The 21230-nt window shown below is 37.5% G+C and overlaps 1 protein-coding gene across 1 annotated transcript; it reads right to left on the bottom strand.

Moving 5' to 3' along the window:
* Window positions 1–4529: 4529 nt before the first annotated feature.
* Window positions 4530–20052, bottom strand: LOC115423229 (uncharacterized). The gene is made up of 9 exons (XM_030140007.1): window positions 19246–20052; window positions 16418–16642; window positions 15666–15824; window positions 11703–11774; window positions 10417–11589; window positions 9676–9795; window positions 8556–8605; window positions 7331–8483; window positions 4530–4981 (listed from the first exon to the last, which is right to left on the bottom strand). The coding sequence occupies exons 1-9, from the start codon at window positions 19849–19851 to the stop codon at window positions 4832–4834; spliced, it is 3708 nt and encodes a 1235-aa protein (XP_029995867.1). The 5' UTR covers window positions 19852–20052; the 3' UTR covers window positions 4530–4831.
* Between the last annotated feature and the right edge of the window lie 1178 nt (window positions 20053–21230).

Below are 21230 nucleotides of genomic sequence, written 5' to 3'. Positions count from 1 at the left end.
AACTATAAAACGCTCATGGATTTTCGGCGCTCCTAAAAAGTTCACTTTTTAGACAAAAACATCTGATGATCTTAGAGAGGATGATGCACTGCTGAAGGTTAAACGTGAACTGTACATCAAGTAGCCAAAATTAGCTCAATCATAACATTCATAACCTTTACTTGTAGTCGAGTATTTTCAGTATTAGTACTTTTACTGAGGTTAAGGATCTGAATATTTCTTGAAGCTCAAGTCCCACTAATCCACTGATGAAATTGACAGTTGCATTTTTAAAGCATTTTACTGTGCAATACAACACTTCTGTCTTTTAAGACTCAGTTTTAATCATGTAAAGAAATCATAAAGCTGGAAATAAAAAAAATATTAATTATGTACAAAGTGCTATAAAAGTTCATTTGAATGTGATTATTGCCACAGCGTCATGTGGAAGCTGCCAGTGTCTCCCAGGGTTTCAGTCTCCTCTCCATCTGAGACGGAGTTGGACTCTGGTTGCTCGGCTGAATGTCCAGTTTTAGTGCTCCAGGAACGTCTTTCCCCTCCTGAACCAGCCTCATCACCTCTGCAAAGGAAAGCTGCTGGGTTTCTGTCTGTGCAGGAGCTTCTGCTGCCTGGTCTCCGTTGTCTGAAAGTTTTTTCTGTTCCAGATGTTCATCATTGTCCTTCTGCGTCCCATTAACAGAGGCTGAGATCCACTGTTTGTATGCACTGCTGTCAATGGGCTCCACAAACCTAAAGAGATAAATAGAACACTGGTCTCATTACTACATTCTGCTCTGCACCAGACTATCTCTCTATCTAGTTTATTGTGTTTAATTGCTAAAAGATTAAAAGTAAAGAATATTTTGAAGTCAATTTTAGTAGAATTAATACCATATTGATAGTTTTTAAGTGGTCTAACGATATTTTATAGGATTAAACCTAAATTATTCTTACTCAGAATACAAAAAAGAGAGAGAAGATACCAGAAAAGACCAGAAAAAATTTGCCTACAGCTTTGGAAACAAAATTATTGGATCACTGTGACAACATTTTGAAAAGTCATTCGTTTTCTTGTGTGCAGATCTGAGGCAAAAATCTGGCAACACGCATTCATTTAAGAGACACTTAAATGAATGGAAACAACAACATTTCCCTAAATATACAATAAATAATTTCCACAAATAAAAAATATATATTGATGAAGAAAATCTCATGTTGAAAAATAACCTAGACAGAATTAGTATTCCGAGTTCAGATTCAGAATATAAAATGTTAAATTTCAACAGAAAATAATTATTTCCATACTGTATCTTTATCATGATTTTTATCCAAAGTGGATTTTCTTCACCAATACATACATAAATCAAATACATCCGATGTCACTTAAAATTCAGATTAATTGCAACTACTATTTAGAAACATTATGAATGAGTTAGAACACATGTGTCAAACATGCGGCCCGGGGGCCAAATCCGGCCTGCCAAAGGGTCCAGTATGGCCCGGAGGATGAATTGGTAAAATGCAAAAATTACACTGAAGATATAAACAATCAATGGTGTTAAATCATTTTAATTCAGGTTCTACATACAGATCTCAACTGGGTCAGATCAGTAAAATAGTATCACAATAATTTATAAATAATGACAACTGCAGATTTTATCTTTGTTTTAATGAAAAAAAGTAAAATTACATGAAAATATTTACATTAACAAACTATCCTTTTACAAAAAATGTGAATAACCTGAACAACTATGAACAACCTGAAATGTCTTAAGAGAAATAAATGCAATTTTACCAATATTATACCTGGTACTATATGTTTGGTGTATTTTCAGTAGTAATGTAATCGGTAACGCACATGTGTAAACTGATAAACTGAGGCAGAATATTGTTAAAATTTTTCTTAAGTCATTTCAAGTTGAACATGTTATTCAGATTTTTAAGGAAACGTTGTAGATGTAAACATTATCATACTGTAATTTTACTTCATTCACTGTTATTATTTTACTGGTCCGCCCCACTTCAGATCATATTAGGGTGAAAGTGACCCCTGAACTAAAAGGAGTTTGACACCCCAGGGTTAGAATCTGATCAACTGTGACAAACCTGTTATAAAAGAAGAGTTTCATGTCCAGTAGTCTGCTTTTATCTGTGCTGTTGGTTTCATTCAGAGTCTTCAAACCTTCCTGAAACTTCTGATCAACCTCAAAGTTATAAGACTCAAACCTGCTGAAAACTGGCTCCATCTTATCCGACTTTAACCGCCTCTGAAAGCCTGAACACAACTGAAAACACTCAAAACAGGAGAAACGACGGTGAAAACTACAGAAGCACTTCCGGTATTGGTTTATTTTGCACCAACGAGATGTGATTAAAGAAAAAACAAAGGTGATAGAAACAGTGGAGCGGCAGCTGCAGCGCCCCCTCAGGACGGAGTAAGTACTGCAACACGACAAAGTGGAGCATGTGGTAATGATTCAGTCTAATTTTGTGGAGTTCAATTGAAATGAGGAGCACGTAAAATAAATTACTTTTATTATTTCATCATGTTTATTTTTTTTAAGACTAACAGTATATATTTTTTAAACATTTAATTCATTTTTTAGCAGACAATGGAGAAAAGAAAGAGATGCTTGCTTACATAAAATAATACAAAAATCTGGGTTGTAAGGGGTGTTACTATTTTATTTATTTATTTATTTTTTGCCTTTTTCTTTAGAGGAAATATATGCACAGTATTAAAAAGTACATGAAAAAAAATAGCTTCTACAGGCAAAAACAAGTGCCAAGTCTGTTCCTGTGACAAAAAGTACCATGAAATAATGAGAAAATTTCCACATATATTTAAAAAAGACCTGGAAGATAATGCAAAAACAGGAGGTCACACTAAACACTTGTCATTTTAATTTGTAGAAACAGTTTTCTTCTGAAATCTTTTGTTTCTAAAAACTTATTTCCTGTTTATTCCAGTTGCATCTTGGCTTAGAAATGCATACGTATGGTGTCTATATAATTAAAATAACAAAACTAATGGTAGCTTGAGACTTTTGCATTGTACTAAATTAATGTAAAAGTATCTTAAGTAAAAAAACTAAAGAAAATAACATAAAAATATAAACATTACAGGATGTTCTTTTGTTGTTTTGTTGTAATGTCTGTTAACATGATATATTTGGTGATTAAATGGTGTGAATCAATACATAAAAGTCTCTCTGTCATTGTTTACTACAGTGGCATATAATTTAAGGGGTAGATTTAATTTCAAAATTCAGAGGGTGCGCACTACTAGGAAAAGTCTTAGCACATCTGTGTGTGGTGTTAAAGTATGGAATAGATTGAGGGAGGAGCACAAGGAATGTTCAAACATAAGACAATTCAAAAACACTTATAAGAACATGTTTTTCACAAGATATAGGGAAGAGGGTTATTAATTGTCACCATATGTTCACTGTTGTTTATGTATATATTTCCTTCCTTGAGTAGTTATTATTTGTTTATTTATTCGCTAGCACAACTAAGAAAGGCATTGGTAAAAGATTTTATGTGTATTTGTATGTTGTGTATATGTATAAACGTATATATGTGGATGTTGATGAATGAGTGTGTGTGTATGTGTGTGTGTGTGTGTGTGTGTGTGTGTGTGGGTGTGTGTGTGTGTGTGTGTGTGTGAATAGATATACAAATATAGAAGAGTAATGTAGAAGGAAAAGGGACATATATTGTTAATAATATTGTAGGGAGAGGGGGTGGGATTAAATAAGTTGCACTTCTTCCCACCCCTTTTTGGACATGTAAATGGAATTATTGTGCTTCTCTTCTAACTAAGATTGTTATGATTCTTGATATTTGTATTATTATGTATGTTTTGCTAGTGCATATGTTAAATTTCATTGCATGCTCGGAATAAATCACTAAATCACAGTCACATGTGTGTTTTTCCACCTTTTACACGTATCTTTTAGAAGTAGGTTACTCTCCATAGGGACATAACCCACATTGTTGTGTTTGCTTTGCAACAGAAGAGGATGAACACATGTGTTGAGTGGAAACGTGACACTGTGTGATTGTGTGTCTCTTAAACTCGCTCTGCCCTTCACCACAGCTGCCGTTAAGTGATGAGAGGAGCCCAGCGTCTCAGCTGATCAGCTCAGCACCGTGACCGCAAAAGGGGAAAAAAAAAATCACAGCCCGCATCGCAAGCAAGGAAATGGAATCAGGTATCCAGATTTATTAGGCTACAAATGTACAAATAAAGTAGTAAACGTTGATCTTCTGGCTGCAGTCTGTTCAGTGACAATGAAAAACAGGGATCACAGACTTAACAAGAGGAAAACAGAGGATCATGCTTGGTGCAGGCGAGGAAATCTTATCTGATTAACTGCTTAGCGCTTACTTTTTCTTTTTTGAGCATATGACGCAACAACCAGCAGCCCCTTCAAAGAGCTGATTAGTGCACAGTAAATTAGTTTCTATAGATTAAATAATTTATTTACAGATTTCAGGCTGATGTAACTAGAACTGATGATAAATAAAGATAGAACACACACAGGCCTGTTCCGACAATTACACATTTATTCATTAAAACATGAGGTTATTGTCTACAAAATTCTATAAGAGATAATATAAAATGTATTTGTGTTCATAATGTAAGTGCAGAGAATCTTTCACATACAGTTTGAAAATGACATTTGTAACATTCTGGATTTTAATTATTACAAACAAAACAAGTAAAGTGTTTAAATTGCACCAAAAGCTGAATCCCTCCTAAACGTCCCACTCACACTACAGTCCACAACTACTGATTTTCCCAGTAAAGCAGGGTTTATGTTTGTAGATTACGGTTGATCCTTGCTCAGCTGGAGTCTGCAGCCGCGCTCCCTGGAGGAGTGTATCTGTGTCGCTGCAGTTTGCTCTGATACGACGTCTGCCGCTGACTGGAACGAGACGAACGGGCGAAGCAGAAGGTCAACGTGCTACCGGGGCTGCACTCGTAGTTTCCGTCCTGATCAGAGAAACAGCAGAGATGTTTGTAAGAGGCAGGTGGAAGAATGGGAAGGACTTCCTGTTCAGATGCAGCAGAAAGTGTGTGTTGAATGAAATATAAACAGACCTAAAGATTTTCCACAGACTAAGGTCGTGCTTTTAAATGGTTTTGTCTGATTAATGGTTTAAAAATCATAGCATCATTTACTTCAGGTTTATGTTTATTCAGTCATCATCCATAATGCAGAAAATACAAACAATCAAGCTAATTTTAACCCATAAAGACCCAAACATCCATTGGTGACCAACTGCATCTCCTGATATAAAATGTTTAATATCTTATGATCCACTAATCCTATTATTACATGTAAATAATTATTGTAAAATGCAGTTTGTCATCTATTTATGGTCATCAGATATGACCTATTTGGACATTCAGAGGCTCTGTAGTTACCATGGAAACACTATCATCTTCTAAAACACTGATTCACCAGTAAAACCCATGGAGTTGGATCAATGACAGTGGATGGACACAGTTGGTTGATGTTTAGTTATTGATATATTTTGCTGAAAAAGTCACTTTTTCTTCAGTTTTATCTTTTTTGATGTAATAATCTTTGAATTTACTTTGAGTTTTCATAAACATCTAAAATGAATAAAGGAAAATACATGATTTACAGTAAAACATGCAAAATACAGAGGATAATATTATAATAAATTGTGATAAATCACTTAAGAAAGGTTAAAATAGAGGGAAAAATATATTTGGGAACTGACACAAAAGTAGTACTGGGTCTTTATGGGTTAAGTCAACCGGTTGAATTATGTTGAGACTGAAGAGGTTTTAGGCAGAGGCTAAATGCTTCTATATGCCTCGCCTACATTCAAATCAAAATCAGTTCTAGGCACCAATCAAAACAGCAAAAATCATTCCTGCCTGTATTGCTGTACATAAACTCACATAAGAGCTTTAAAGATTACTCAAATATTAAATGAGTTTTCCACTGTTAAATTAGTTGCCAAATATTTTGATAATTGATTAATTCACTTCCATCTTCATAAAAATGAATAATATCTGGCTCCTTTGCTTCTCTGTGACACTAAACTGAATATCTCTATGATGTGGACCAAACAACATGGATTTAAGAGACACTTTTGCACATGTATCTCCATTTTCTGACACATTAGAGAATAATCAACTAATCATCAATGGAAATATCTGTAATCTTTAGTTCAGATCTAGTTCACATTAATTAAATCCAGAAAAAAATACAAATTACATCTCAAACACTGGAACAAACAACTATTGGGCATTTTTGTTGAAGTCATGATCAAAAATCATACAAATTGTTTCTTGGACAATAATACTGACCTAACAAAAAAGGTAAAAGTTTAAAAAAAAAAAAAAAGCTTATGTTTTCAATATGACAATCAGATGAACCAGATACAAATTAGAAACTCATATTCAAAAATGACATTAGTGCAAACACTAAAAAACCTATACATAGGTCTTTTTTTCTTTTTTTTTTTACTATAATACAAAGGTCTCTTTTATGTATATATTGTTCATATATAGATTTTATTGGGCTAAATCTGGGACTGCAGGTACACCATGACCCAATGGTTTGCATTGTTTAATCGGAACAGTTTATTTTATTTGAAGTGTGAGACCACTTACACAACTTATCAGTTTAGAAGCATTAAGTTAACCTTGTTTATTTATACTTAATATCATATATGTTAGATTTTATACGTTAGATTGTATAGAATTTGCTCTTTCACAACTGTGTATTTATAGTTGTTCTTTATATTGTGAATTATATTATATTCTGCTTTATATCATCACAAACTGTCTGAGCACTAGAATTTCATTGCACATGACTGTGTAATGACAATAAATTCTGTTCTATTCTATTCTATTCTATTCTATTCTATTCTATTCTATTCTATTCTATTCTATTCTAGTGTGTTTTTGCTGTTTGTTTAAATGCATTTTTTAGTTCAGTCTTTCAATGACCAGACTTTTATTTTATTTTTACTTTTATTCTAAGTTATTTTTTAGTTTATAATTTTGTTTTATCCTCCTGAGACCCAATAAGTAAAAGTTTTAGCTCACATTAAATAATTGCCTTGATTGGAAACAGCATAATGAAACAGTTTTTTCAGATACATTTTTATTTTTTGTTATTATAATAGAACTTTCTTTGCAGTGGACAGCATTTTTATTTATTTATTTTTTTAAGTTTTCTGTGAAACTGTTGTCCACTACAGAGGGGGAAAAAGCATTTCTGGGTCTCAGGAGGACATTTAAGAGCATGTCCTTCTTTTGTAATGTTGTGAGATGTTTTTTTATTTTTGTTGCTCTTACCTCAGCTGTTCCGGGACTGGGTCTGACTCCCTGGTTCAGGCCAGTCGTCCTCTCCTCTCTCTGCTTCATGAACCTCTGATTGACAATCCGGGTCACGCTGTCGTTCCTGTGCACGGGGGCAGCAGGAGGCCTGGTCGGGACCCGCTCCAGAGTTTTCATCCCAGTCTTTGCTTTCTGACCCGGCCTCAGCGTCGGTTTCTCTGCTCGACCGCTCACCCTGCGCAGAAACTCGGTGACCAGCCCACAGCGGTTGGAGCCGGCAGGTTTTCCAGGGGTCTTGTTGATCTGGTCTGGAAGCTCAGAGCGAACTGGGCTTTGGTTCTGCCCCGATGCTACTCTGTGACTCGTCTGCCGTGTCCACGCCAGACCGCTGTGGCTCTGGTGGGACAGGTTCCACAGAGCTCTGTCTCTAGAAGTGGATGAAGAGGAGGATGAACTTAAACCAGAGGACGATGGGAGAGAAGATGCACCTGAGGCTGAGTGTCGCCGGTACAGTTTTGGGGAGGTGGAGGAGGGTCTGGACCTCTCTGCTCGACCTGTCACTCCCTCCAGAGAGGAGGAGATGTGGTGAGTCCGGGCAGAGATCAAAGACGAGCTCAGGACACGGGATGGGCTGTTTCTGACGCTGACCTGCCCATCTGTCTGCAGACCGACGCTGACCATCTGTGGCTTCGTGTGGGTCTGAGTACCTGAGCAGGCCACGTCCACCCACCTCCCCTGTAATCCCCCACTCCTCGCCTGCCTCCAGCTGGCCGTTATCTCCTTCATGTCGTCACTCAGGTTCACAGATGAGCCCAGGCAGAGCGGGGAAAAGGAGGTCGGCGGCGTGCACCAGGGAGACGACGTGTTGATGGATTCTCCGTCTGAAACAGGGCTTTGCTTCTGCTGTGCCAGCTGGATTCTGCGACCTGACGGGGGGCTGTAGTAGATCCGAACCGCCGTTTTCTCCGGGGCAGTGTGGCTCCTCTCCATTAACATCTGATCCAAGTCTAGATCAGGGAAGCTCAGCGGCATGATTAGATGGTCCCACGTCTTAATGGGGTCTTCTCGGTCCAACTGGGCGGCCTCCTGGCTCACGTAGCACCAGTTCTTCTTCTTTGGGTCATGTGGAGAAAACGGCCGCCTGAGTCGTCTCCCGTTTGAGCTGCACTTTCTGTGAAAACAACAGGTGACACATGAGTCACAAAGTCAGGCAGCGCACAGACAAGATGTGGAAAACACTGACCTGTCAGCATCACAGGGTTGTTCATCAGTAAAGATGCCATTAACAGCAAACTGAGGAAGACAGAAAAACAGTTATTAGGCAAATAATGTCCATTAAATATTTAGAAGTGTCCCAAAAGAAAAAGAGGGAAACAGACGACTGAGTAAGGAAGGAAAAATCTGAAATAAATCCTTCAATCATAAAACATATCTGGAGTCAACACACACTGACAGACTTTAATTTTAGATTCTAATCTCATGTGGGTTCAATCTTTTTCTGTTTGTAGGATTCTGTCATTAGGTGAAGCTTATGTTTAGAAAAAAGTAAATGTGGAGAGGGCAAGAAGAAACAATACATAACTGATACACTATTTTGATGTATTTTCCACCTATAACATGGAAATAAATGCAACTGAAATGAAAATGAAAACCTCAGTTTGGAAAAGCATGAAGTCTGATGATGATGATTAATGCAACACAAACTAAAACAAGAGTATTGATGATAAAATTTTTGTTTATTCAGGATGTTATATCGCTTAAATTACCACCACTTTATAAAAAAATTAACGTAATCTAATGGGATTATTTACCAAAGCTTTCCAAATTAAGGGACTTTAATAATAGCTAATAAACAATGGTTGTGTAAATCATATTTGATGTTCACCCTGTCTTTTTCAGCGTAAATCAAGTTTTGTTTTTTTTTTTTTTTGCAAAATAACACAAAATGTAAATGTAAACTCAACTAAAACAACTGATTTAAAAAGAGAAAATGAAAATATTAATGATAAAACACAACGTATGCACTTGTAGGAGTCACTAAAACCAAACTTAAATAAATACTCAAACTCAAAGACTAAATAAAAGTAAAATCTAACCCTACATCTCGTGCATGGCTTGAATCCTGCAGTAGATCTGAACATGACTGTCCTGTTTGGCCGCGGCTCCTACAGGAGATTAGCCTAAATACTCTGGCATGAGTGTTTTCATGAGGCCTGTTGAACTGAGTGTCAGGAGGATGTGTGTCCAGGGAGACAGATGACTTCCCGCTGTATCACTCAACCATGGACACAGAGTTGGGTGGAAGGGGGGGTGTGTGTGTGTGTGTGTGTAACACACGCCTAAAGGGTAAACACCATGCTTACCTTGGCTGCTTTGCCTCGCATGGCTTTGGAGTCACTGTCGAATCCAATCTGCTCATCCTGTAGCTGTGCACCCAGGTCCTGCAACAGCCCTCGCAGCACAGACACAGTTTTACCTCCATCCTGAAAGAAACATTACATTTCAGCATATGAACTTCAGCACATATCAACTGAAAGAGAATGCATTTGTCTTCTGCTTTTGCACGTTTAGTGAAACTAAAAGTTGACTGATATTTTATTCTGAGCCAAAATACGCATACCAGGAAACTAAGATAACCAATAGTGATACATAGCAGCAGTAAAAATGAAATGAAATGAACTGAAATGAAATGTCTTTAAGCTTATGTTTAGATCAAATGGGCCTGTGAAATATTTTAAAGCAAAAAAAAATTAAAATGCACAGAGCATTTCTTATACAGTTAACTGAAAATTAAAAAAAAAAAAAATGCACACATCAGAGTCAAAATAGCAGATTTTTAAGACTTTTATAGAATTAGATGTTATATAAAAACACTACTGAGGAGAAAAGGAAGAGATGTGGGTGTGTTAAAAGCTTATTTTTGCATATATGTGTTTGTGCATCTACCTGTTTTGTAACTAAATTCTTTTGTCATATATTTTGTTATCTTGTTTTTACAGATACAGATGATCATAAAAATTCTCACTATCAGATGCAATAATCAGTCAGGCCCCTAATCGTTTGGTGACGATGTGGACTGCAACAGTAAAAGTCTTTATTTTTACCTCTTTTCCCTGCAGGTCGTGTCCTTTATCTTGACACCAATGATGAAGCATCCAGAGAATCTGCAGAGACAGCTGCATCTTGGGATCCCGGCAGCTGTGGATGAGGTCCGACTGTGCAAAAGCTGCTTGTTTTGTTTGTCGTGCTCTCTCCTTAACCTCCGCGGTGCGCAGGTCTTCAACACACTCCTGTTTACTCGGTGACTTTTTGATAATATCTGCACCTTCTCCAGACAGAAATGAGAAAGCGCAGGAGTCCCAGACGTCTTTGTGAAGAGCAAATGTGCCTAAATCTTCTCCCGTCAGAAGCGTTTCCATTCTTCTGATAAACGCCAGCAGCATGGATTGAAAAAGCTCCAAAGCCTCGTTGAAAGGCCCATGTGTGAAGGTCTGTGATTGGCTCTTCGGGTCCGTCTCAGCTGGGGAGGTAAAGGTGCACGTGGGAGATGAACAGTGGCCGTTTTTGGGCGGTGTCATCAGAAGCTGCAGGGCTGAACTCAGGATGCAGGAGTGGTCTCTGAGAGTCAGAAGAGTCTCACAGTCTTTGGGAGTCATCCCTTTAAAGTCTCTGCTGAGCTTTTTGTTGTTGTTGTCGCCCTCATGATGGTCCAGAGGGTCCCGCTCTCCACCCACGGGACCTTCTCGAGTGATATGACAAGCATTGACCATTCCCTCGGTGTGTAAAGTTTGATCCCTTACACCTTTACTGTTCTCTCCTTCCATGTCATCTCCCTGCTCGTACAAAGTGTGTCCCATTTTCAGACTTTCCTCTCTGTCTCTCTCTGCTGTAGGAGACGACAGAGATTCCTCCATCACCTCCCGATTCTCCTCTTCTTCCTCTTCTCCTCCTCTTCCTATTTTCTCCCTCATGTCACTCATTTCTGCGCGAAGTCCTCGGTTCTCCACCTCCAGTTCTACGATGCGTCGGCTCAGCAGCGTGGCCTCCTCTTCCACCAGTTTCAGGTGAACTTTGACCTCTGCCTCTCTGGTGTGGGCGGAGTTTTGCTTGCCTTCAGGTGATTGGGCAGCGTCGATGTCACCATAGGCTGCGTGGTATTTGGCCAGCTCTTCGCGCATGCCCTCGCTCTCAGATACCAACTTGGTGAGCTTCTTGCACATGAGAGCTAATTCTTCTTTGGCAAAGTGGAGCTGGCACTTGAGATCGGCGCTGTCGTCCTGCAGAACAACAATAAATATCATTGTGACGAGGAGGATGAGCAAGAATAACACAACATCTCATTTCTCATAAGTGCAGCCAATTGGAAATCTGAATTATGAACATCTCAAACCTCAATCTGTTGAGAGAGCCTCTTCTCAGCTTTACTGGGTGTTGATCTGATGCTTTTCTTCTTCACAGAGCTCTGAGTAACAAAACACACAGGCACAGAAATGTATCAAGGGTGTTTTACACAGTGGATCAGGTCCAAAACTGATCCCATTGAACAAAAATCAGCTGATTAGCCACTTAATGATGCTGAGTGGATGATTTAGGGGTCTCCGCTCCTTTAATCTGAGTAGCTTCACATTCAAGGACTAGCAGAGGTTTGCATCTCAGGCTGCGTCCTCTGGAACACAGAGACTAGACTCAGGGCTGGACAACATATGTCAAAATAACAGGAAAAGTAACAAGTGACTGGACAGTGTGTACCTACAGTCTGGACACATAGGAAATCTCATTAACTATAAATATAAATAAATAAATAAATAAATAAATAAATAAATAAATAAATAAATAAATAAATAAATAAATAAATAAATAAATAAATACAGATTGAATATAGTTTTGTCAAAAGAAGAAAGAACTGAAGTGGTACTTCTCAGTGGATGTAAAGGATGGACATTAATATTCCAATTGAATAAAATGTTGTTGAAATTTTTATTTCTCGAAAATATGCATTGTAGCCTGTGTCCAGACTTTAGGGACACCCTTTAGATAATGTGTTTTTTAAAAAAGCACTGTAAAAAACAATAGCTAGAAACACTGATACCAAAGTAACACCTACAGGAACTCTATCGCTGTTCCTGATTTTTGCAATGCATTTTTTTTTTATTGATTCCTTATTATTGGCAACATTCTACATTTTTAACTCCATGAAGCACCTATCACTTTTTCCATTTGAAATATCAAATGAAATGTGATTATTTGAGTTTTGATTAATGCACAATGTTGTAAAAAGAAGACCGAATATAAAATTAATTTTGTTTGATGCTCTGTTGTCACTCAAATAGAAACAGCAGTAACCCTCAATATTTAATAAATTTCTCTCTGGGATTGATAAAGTATTCTGATTCTAATCTTGATTAATTATGTTGAAAGACTCCACATGTGATCACAGTGTGAGCACATCAACAACAGGTTGAGTAATAGCAGTTTCTGTAAATTCATAATTTCTGAGAAAAGTTGTAATTTTACTTCGTTAACTGGAAATTTAGTTACAGTTTGGTGTAAATATGTTCCTGCAGTCACTATCTGACACTACTGCTTCAAATTATTTTATTTCTAAAGAAGTAATGAGTGTTGGCAGCCTTATGGGTGCTACTTTTGGGTTGAAACTGTTTTAGTTTGTTGATATTGCAAAGAAATTATTTAGTCCATAATGCTAAAAATATACTCGTATAACCAAACCCAAAATGAGGCAAACATAATGCCAAAAATCTACTGCCACTTTTCCCAAAACTTTCTGTTAGGAACTAAAACGGGTCACAGAGCCATTTTTATTTTGTCAACAAGTATTAGAGTAAACTACATAACACTAATATAATATGTAAATTAATTTAGTTATCGGTTACTTATACTTTTTTAATTGTTTACCAATATGAAAAATCTAGAGGTAAGTGATGTAAGACAATAATGACAAAAAAGAGATATATAAAAAATACATAAATAAAATACATTTTCTCACAATGATTTGACAGTGAAAGGGTCGGTAAAAAATTTACCTATTATGTTATTTCAAGATGTATTTTTGTATATGTGGGTCCCAAAGAGACATAGAACAGACTTTTTGGTTCTCATAGTAACCACGTTTGGGAACAAGTGATTTATTGTATTTGTTTTCTCCCGCTGCATCCCTGCTCTACATAAGTGCTTCTGTAAGTCTGAGCATGAGTGGAATGTAAGCTTGTGTCTGCCGGCTTTGTCTCACTCCCAGACACCAGGCAGGATGTTACAGTGTTAATAATAGTCATCTTCTAGAAGGTAGAAGTGACAAACATGACGACTGAGTTACTGAAGTCAAATTTCACATTATTCTTTAAATACATACTGAGGGTAATCAGAGTACTACTATACACTGTCTGTGCTTCTTTAGACCCAGTTTTCATCTTGATCCGAGTGCCTGTTGCTGCTACATTTAATGACCTGAGGTTGCTGTGTTTCCTCTCACATTCTGCAAACAGTGTCAGTCCATCTATAGTGTGAGTCAGTAAGTTGTTCATCCTCCTTCTCATCTATGTAGACTATGTTTTGTGCTCCTAGATTAGGTAATCTAAGTGGATTTCCCTGTTGGGATCAAAGGGACTAGCAGCTGTCTCAGATGAGTCGACCAGACTGAGTTCAAGCCAAGGCATCGAATCCTGGATTAAACCAACACGTGTCACTGGAGCGCACAACCATTATCAAAGACTGAGGCAGGAAGGGCTGCGAGAATAAAAGGTGGTCTGAAGATGTTACTGCCGTGATGAGGCAGCAGCTCCTGTTTGACAAAAGTATTTTCCAATGACGGTTGTAGGTCAGTGTGTCGCTGGAAGACGCCTGCCTTTCTGAATGCCATAATACACACTGATCCAGATTTAGACAAGCTTAATAGATGCAGAAAGGGAGAAAGCGAGAGAGAGAGTCTATTTTTGTAATCTCTCACCCCCACACCCACTCATTTGCACCCTCTCTCCCTTTTTTGCGTCCTCTCAACTGAAGATCTCAGCTGTGCCTGGAGTTCAGACTTCAGCATACCAGGCTGCTTCACCCCACCCCGGCACCAGGCAGCTGCCAGCCCTGCCCTCCACACGTATCATTGATCTGTACCAGGGTCATCTGTCATTTGACTGCAGGGCCGAGAAGAGGGACAACTGGCTGGGATGGGTGCAGCTGTGTGGGGTAACAGCGGAAAGTGGAGGAGGATTCCACACAAGAGGGATGGAGGTTTATGGAGCGAACTCTGCTTCAATCCACAGGTTTATTCATGGAAAATATTAGTTTCTTCATAGTCAATGAAAGACATATGAGAAGAATTATACCACTACTGTCTTTGAAATATGAAGCTAAACCCAAGGGCTTGTTAGCTTAGCTTAGCAGGATAGCTCTGTCTAAAAGTAGCCATCACATTCAGGTTGCTAGGCAACCAGTGGAGACTCCACAGACTGGAGGTTGGTGCTGAAACCAAACAACTTACATCGACAAGAACTGAAAACTAAGTGTTGTAACATAATCACACTGTTACAGACCAGTTTACAGATTGAAAATTGTTCTCAAAAAGCAAGTAAGGTTTATGTTATTTCTCTAATCTCTTCATCTGTATTTACTTGTAAGAAATATAGAAAAGAACTGAAAGATAATTGTTTATTTCACTACAGCATCAGTGCATGGCAGCAGTTTCACCTTTTTATGATTTATTTAAAATACTGAAATATAAAATGGTATTAGGTTATGTTTCTTTGCTTTCATTTATGTTTTTATTTATTTATTTTTTACTCTTGGTTATAGTTTCTTTAACTTTTTTCATGTCTTGAACATTTTATCTCCCCAGTATTTATCCAACAGATTTGACAGTGGTATTTATAAACTCAGAAAACTGACCTCCACTCTTTCTCTTGTTCTACAATATCATCAAACCAGAAACAGACCACAACCACAAATTATGATGTTAATTTATCACTTCCTAATGACATCTGTGTCAAAGTAGTAAACACTTAAATGGACAAAGGACTAAAGTAAGATCACTGAGCATCAGACTTAAAGTGATAAATCAATAAATCTGAGTGTGAACATTAACCATTAACATTAACCATGAAAATCAAACTGGAAGTGGGTTTCAACATTTTTGAGCTATTATTTTCCCCAAAACTTAACAATTCCAGTTGAATAGTCGTCACTTCACTTATTTTTTCTTTATTTCATTTAATTGTTACCATTCTGAGTTTCAATTCCCTCCTAGAGTTTCATGAAACTTCATCTCAGATGGTAGTGATCACAATAAACACTCCACAAACAAAGCAACCCAGTGTTTTCTCCAACCGCTGGTTCAGGTTCTCACCTCTCTTGCTTTCTCCGCCTCAGCCTGTAGAACTTGTCTCGCCACTTCCAACTCCTGTGTTCTCTCACGTAACACCTCATTTTCCCACTCCAAATGGGAATTCTTCTTCTGCACCGCTTCCAGCTCATTGTATAGACGGAGGGACACGCTTTTTGCAACCTGTAAACAAAACCAACGGCAGGTTATTGTGCCGTAACGCTATCTTTGATCAGTTCATTTCCTTTCCTTCCTGCGTGAGAAATTCTGTTTTATCATGAGCTGCATTTGGGTTGGAAAAGCTGGGAGTCTTTACGAGGAAACGCTGTACTTGTGACAGGAGTTCACCATATGAGTGGATGGAAGAGTGATTCTGATAAAGATCTTTTATGTTTCCTACTCATGGCAAACTGCTCACCACATAATTACACTATGGAATGACAAAAATATAAACAGGAGGCATGATGCAGACATTTGGGCCTAATGAAATTTTTGTGGTAGAATCCGACAGCAGGGAGCACTTTACCACACAGCAAATACGGTCATGAGTCAGGGCGCCGTCCACTGATTACAATCCTTCAATGTGTATGAACAAGGCTTTCACTGTTTACTGAACTGAAATGAGGAATCGCTTTATGGGAATACTGCATTGTCCACTTTGATGTTGGCAGCTGGAATGGTAGTGAGTCAAAGCAATTTTAAGTGGGTTATAACAACATCTTATGACGCACACAGTGTAGGAGGAGGAGGAGAAACAGGGGGGGGGGGCTTCTGACCTTGATGTCGTGCCCCAGGGTCCTGACCAGCTCCCCGTCCACCTGTCCCGTCTGAGCCACCCTGATGCTGCGGCGCTCGGCCTTGCGGAGGCGGTACTGCAGGATGCGACACGTCTTGTTGGCCTGTTCCAGCTGCAGCCTCAGCTCCTGCAGCTGGTACACCTCCTCCTCCTGAAACATGTCACGCATCTCCAGCATCTCACAGCGCAGCTCCTCCACCTCATCCTGACAAACACATAACACCAGCCAGTGAGGAAAAAGGACACTTCACTATCAATCTGGTCGTTATTTTTGCGTCAGTGTGTTCACACATTTAAGTCATTTTATGAGTTTCTTTTAAAGCTTTAGTTAACTTTTTTTTATTAACCCTTTAGGCACCAGAGGTTTTTTCAAATAATATTCAGTTTTGATATCAAGAATTCAAAAAGCTCAAATGTAAAAAATATTGGGAAAAATGAGATGCGTATGTTAATCAAAGAAATCCCTGAACCTGTATAATCTCATACTTAAATATGCTTATTTTGACTGTTTTGCTTCATTTGTCCTGAACCAGTCTGTATTTTATTTGTCTAAAGGCTGAACCTAGACGCTCTAACTATTGTGGTGTGCTTTTTTTTTTTTATGTTGTTGTTTATTTGTTTGTTCTATACACTGTAAAATTTGTGTATATAAAAATAAAGTGTAAAAAAAAAAAAAGATTTCAAAAAGCTGTAGCTTGGAAGTGGTTAGGGATAAAGTCATATTGTAAATGAGAAAAATATTGGCCAAAGTTGACCTGAAGTTTATGACAGGAGGAAATTTACTCATCTAATTAGCATATTGTGACATCACAGGGCAGCAGCCATATTGGATTGGGTAACTCTTATTAAAATTGAACTTTGAACATATATACATGGATGTTTTCTTTGTGGGGTTTTTTGGCATTTTATCCTTAAAATAAATGAATTTAAACATTAGTAGAAAGTAAATTGCAGAAAGTTTTAGTAACTTTTTAGTCGAACAGCAGAGTAGCAAAAACTGTCCTTATTTATCCAAACTAAAACTAAACAAACTTTACTTACTTATTTACTAAACTAGCTCGTGACCACGCCTTTCAAACTGGATTTTCTTCTTCATTTTGAATACAAACATGCCCTGAAATGGTGTTAGGATTGAAGGGGCATATGTCCGCCACCTATTGATGGGAGGTGGTAAAAAGATTTGGCAACTCTATATGGAACAATGGTCTGTTTCATTCAGTTATGTTGCTTGTCGCAATATTGCAACTTTGGCGCTTAAAGGTTAACACGAAGAACAACTTTTAATAAACTAAATCCCATTCATCAAGACTGGTCTCAACTCCTATTTGTGGTGGAATGGTATTGATGCATGACATGGAGAGTTAAGATTCTGAAAAGAAGATAGATGTCCCACGTCACTTTTTTCACACACTTTTGTTCATTCCCTAATTAAATGAACTATCACTGTGGTTCTTTTTACATAAGATGCACTTACTGCGGTTACATCTCTTTTTTTGACCAAACATGTAAAATAAGTCACAATAATCAGAAGTAAACACGGTCATTATTACACTTATTGTCATTTTCATGCTTAAAAACAATTTCTGTCTTGTTTTCAGATACTTCCAGTTGTATACCTGTATTGTTTGTGTTTTAAATGGATTCTTGATTTCTGACATTTGCTCCCTTGCTTCTCCTCTCTTGTCCTGAAGTCACTAATAAAGACTGACAGAAGTATTTACAGTAAATCTGCTCTGATGTTAACAGTCGTGGGCCTCCACAGCACGCATACGGTCTAACCTATAGATAGGTTACTTTATGCAAAGTTTGATCAGACACGATAACCACAGTTAACTCTTTAAAACCTGACGTGTCATCCCTGACTTCGACCGCTGCATGTAAGAAGCTGATAGATGCTGTAAAAAATTCCTTTAAAAAGTTGACTCAACTTAAAAAAAAATTGTAACATTGCTGCCTTAAAATATTAATTAAAGCTAACAATTTATTTCAGGTAATTTCAACTCAAAACTAAGTTTCTCCAACTTAAAAGACCAAGTTCACATGACTTATTGCTTTGTTGTGGGAACTTAATTTTTTTGGTCAAATAACCAAATATGTATGTTGTATCAACAATGTAAGTCAAGTAATCTCAACTCATTTTTAAATCTGGTTAACAAATTATTTCAAGTAATTTCAATTTGGTTGTGAGTTGCAGTTACTTTAAATAGTTAGTTAGACTAAATCAAAAGTGAGTTGAGATTACTTGAGTTCCATTGTTGATTCAATAAAAATATTTGTTTATTTGACCTAATAAAGAAAGTTCCCAAAACAAAGCAATAAGTCATGTGAATTTGGTCTTTATAATTGGAGAAACTTAGTTGTGAGTTAAAATTACCTGAAATAATTTGCTAGCTTTTATCAATATTTTAAGGCAGTGAGGTTACAAATTTTTTTAAGTTGAGTCAACTTGGAATTTTTTTTTTTTACATTGTATGCATATACAGTTTGGATGGCTGGAACTCTTTCACTGTTCATTCCAATGGTTTCTGAAACCTGAGACGTTTGCTTTATAGGCTTTATTGGGTCATTTCACTCATGCCTGTACCAGAAGCTACAGAAGAAGCCTTTTTGCAGTATTATAACATACAGTAAATTGTAAATGACTGCTAGATTTTGAAAGTTCTAAGTGCTCTGGAAAAATGGGCAAAAGGACTCACTTTTTACTCAAAATAAGAAAAAAAAGACCTTTTTAGGCTTAGGGTTTAAAGGGTTAAGTACAATCCCATATATTGCCTTAGTTCAGTCGATAGTTTGCTAAATTCTACTTACTTTTAAATATTCGTTTTCTGATCTTAAATCTTCCACTTCCCTGGCCAGGTCTTCTTTAGTCTCTCCCATCATTAGATCCATAAAAGTTCCAGAGGAGTTGAATAAAGCGGGACTTCCTCCGCTGTGGACGCCGCTGTCCGGGGCCCCTGCTGCGCTCTGGCTGTGCTCTGCTGTCCCCTGTGCGCCCAGACTCACATAAGCCTTTCCGTCTATCCAGCTTAATTCGTTTTCGCTGTTAGGAGAGTCGTGCTTGTTGCCGTCAGAGGTACAGTCTGAAATCTCGGAGCTGCTGTCTGAGGAGGACAGTTTTCCGGACAGACAGCCGGAGTCTTTACTCAGATCCTCTGATGCGTTACTGGCGTCCGATAGTTTCCTCTGGACCTCCGCGGTGCCACTTTTTCCCGGACGCTTTCCCTGCGACGCCGCACTTTTCACCTCCTTCACAGAGTCACCTTGACCGGACTGTCCCTCCTTTGAGTTAGAACCAACCAGTGCATCTTTAGAGGAAAGGTTTTTCTTCTTCTTCTGGACTGAAAGCTGAGGAGTCCTGGGTTGTTTCAGGCTCCGGGGCGCATTCTTTGCGCTCTTGTCTCCTTCCCTGTTCATCGTGTTTTAATTGTAAATTTATTGAGTAAAAGAAGTGTTGTTTTAGTTCGTGGTAAATCTGAAGATCATGATGTTGTCATAAGTAGTCCCTGTGTGTCTAAGAGCTCAGTGACTGGACTCAGATACGACTGGTTGCTCCCCATCCTGAAGACTGACTCCAAACCATAACGCACACTCACACAGGAGACACAGAGACCAGTGCGCCACGAAGACTTCCGGTCAATACTGCCAAAATAAATCACTTTTATTTACACAGAAACTTAATATAAATATTTATTATCCCACTTTTCATTCTCATAGTTGTATAGGAATAATAAATAAATAAATAAATAAATAAATAGCCTCATAGAATAGAACTCAATATCCCTATAGTGTGCAAGCTACAGTATAGGATAGAACCTGAAATCACTACAATCAATTAAAAGAAACCATTTTTATGTTTCTTATTTATTATTATTATTATTATTATTATTATTATTATTATTATTAATAATAATAATAATAATAATAATAATAATAATAATAATAATAATAATAATACATTGCATTTATTACTCACTTTTCATTCAGCGGAATCTCAAAGTGCTCCATAGAACTATACTATTTTACTTTTACTTGTGTTTTCCGGACTTCGGTTCTCTTTTTCTTGATGTGATGAGTTAATGCATATGCGTCAAGTTTGTCGTTGATATTCTGACAAGCAGTTAAATTAAACATGATACTCACCAGTTATCTTCATTCAGTTTCATCCTCAGTGGTTTGATGAATAATTTATTTGTCTAATAGGTCTATTAAACCAGTCTGTGGGGTTGAATAATTAAAGGTATGAGCTGCCACCTTGTGGTTAAACTGAATCATATTAAAGGCTCTGATTCATTTTCAACCACGTGCGTCATTTTGACCCGTTTTATCGTCATTTCTTTCGTTTTCACATCAAACAGCGGACGACCCTGGAGATGTAAAGCTTTTCTTACCACATGTAGATTCCACGTCTCCCTCAGCTCCGTCCTTTTCTGGATTCTGTCGCCTCATTGGTTGAAGAAGAGGTGTGTCAAATAACACATGCCCCTGATGGTTTGGTGTGTTATCCATCACTTATCAGGTAGAAAACAAGAGAATATGAAATATATAATAAAACACAAAGACCTTTGTGAAGAAAAGCAATTAAATCATATTTTTATTGGTAAATTATATTTGTGGAGATACTAAGGCAATAATGTAATAATGTTGTAATGTTTTAATATTTTCTCTATTATTATTATTATTATTATTATTATTATTATTATTATTATTATTATTATCCTGTTATTCTTTTTGTATTTTCTTGCACCCTGATCTAATTGCTTTTACAGTTTTCATTTTTTTTTCTACTTCATGTT

The sequence above is a fragment of the Sphaeramia orbicularis genome, chromosome 7 (assembly GCF_902148855.1).
Source record: "Sphaeramia orbicularis chromosome 7, fSphaOr1.1, whole genome shotgun sequence".
In the NCBI taxonomy this organism is placed as follows: Eukaryota; Metazoa; Chordata; class Actinopteri; order Kurtiformes; family Apogonidae; genus Sphaeramia; species Sphaeramia orbicularis.
Note: the sequence above shows the minus strand (reverse complement) of the source record. Positions and strands in the feature narration are given on the sequence as shown.

Coding starts and splice junctions, on each gene's coding strand:
- LOC115423229 (XM_030140007.1), bottom strand. CDS start 19,851: ATGAACAGGGAAGGAGACAAGAGCGCAAAGAATGCGCCCCGGAGCCTG. Junction 16,643..19,245: donor CAGAAAACGAATATTTAAAA/GTAAGTAGAATT, acceptor TGTGTTTGTCAG/GATGAGGTGGAGGAGCTGCG. Junction 8,484..8,555: donor CAACCCTGTGATGCTGACAG/GTCAGTGTTTTC, acceptor TTGTTTTCACAG/AAAGTGCAGCTCAAACGGGA.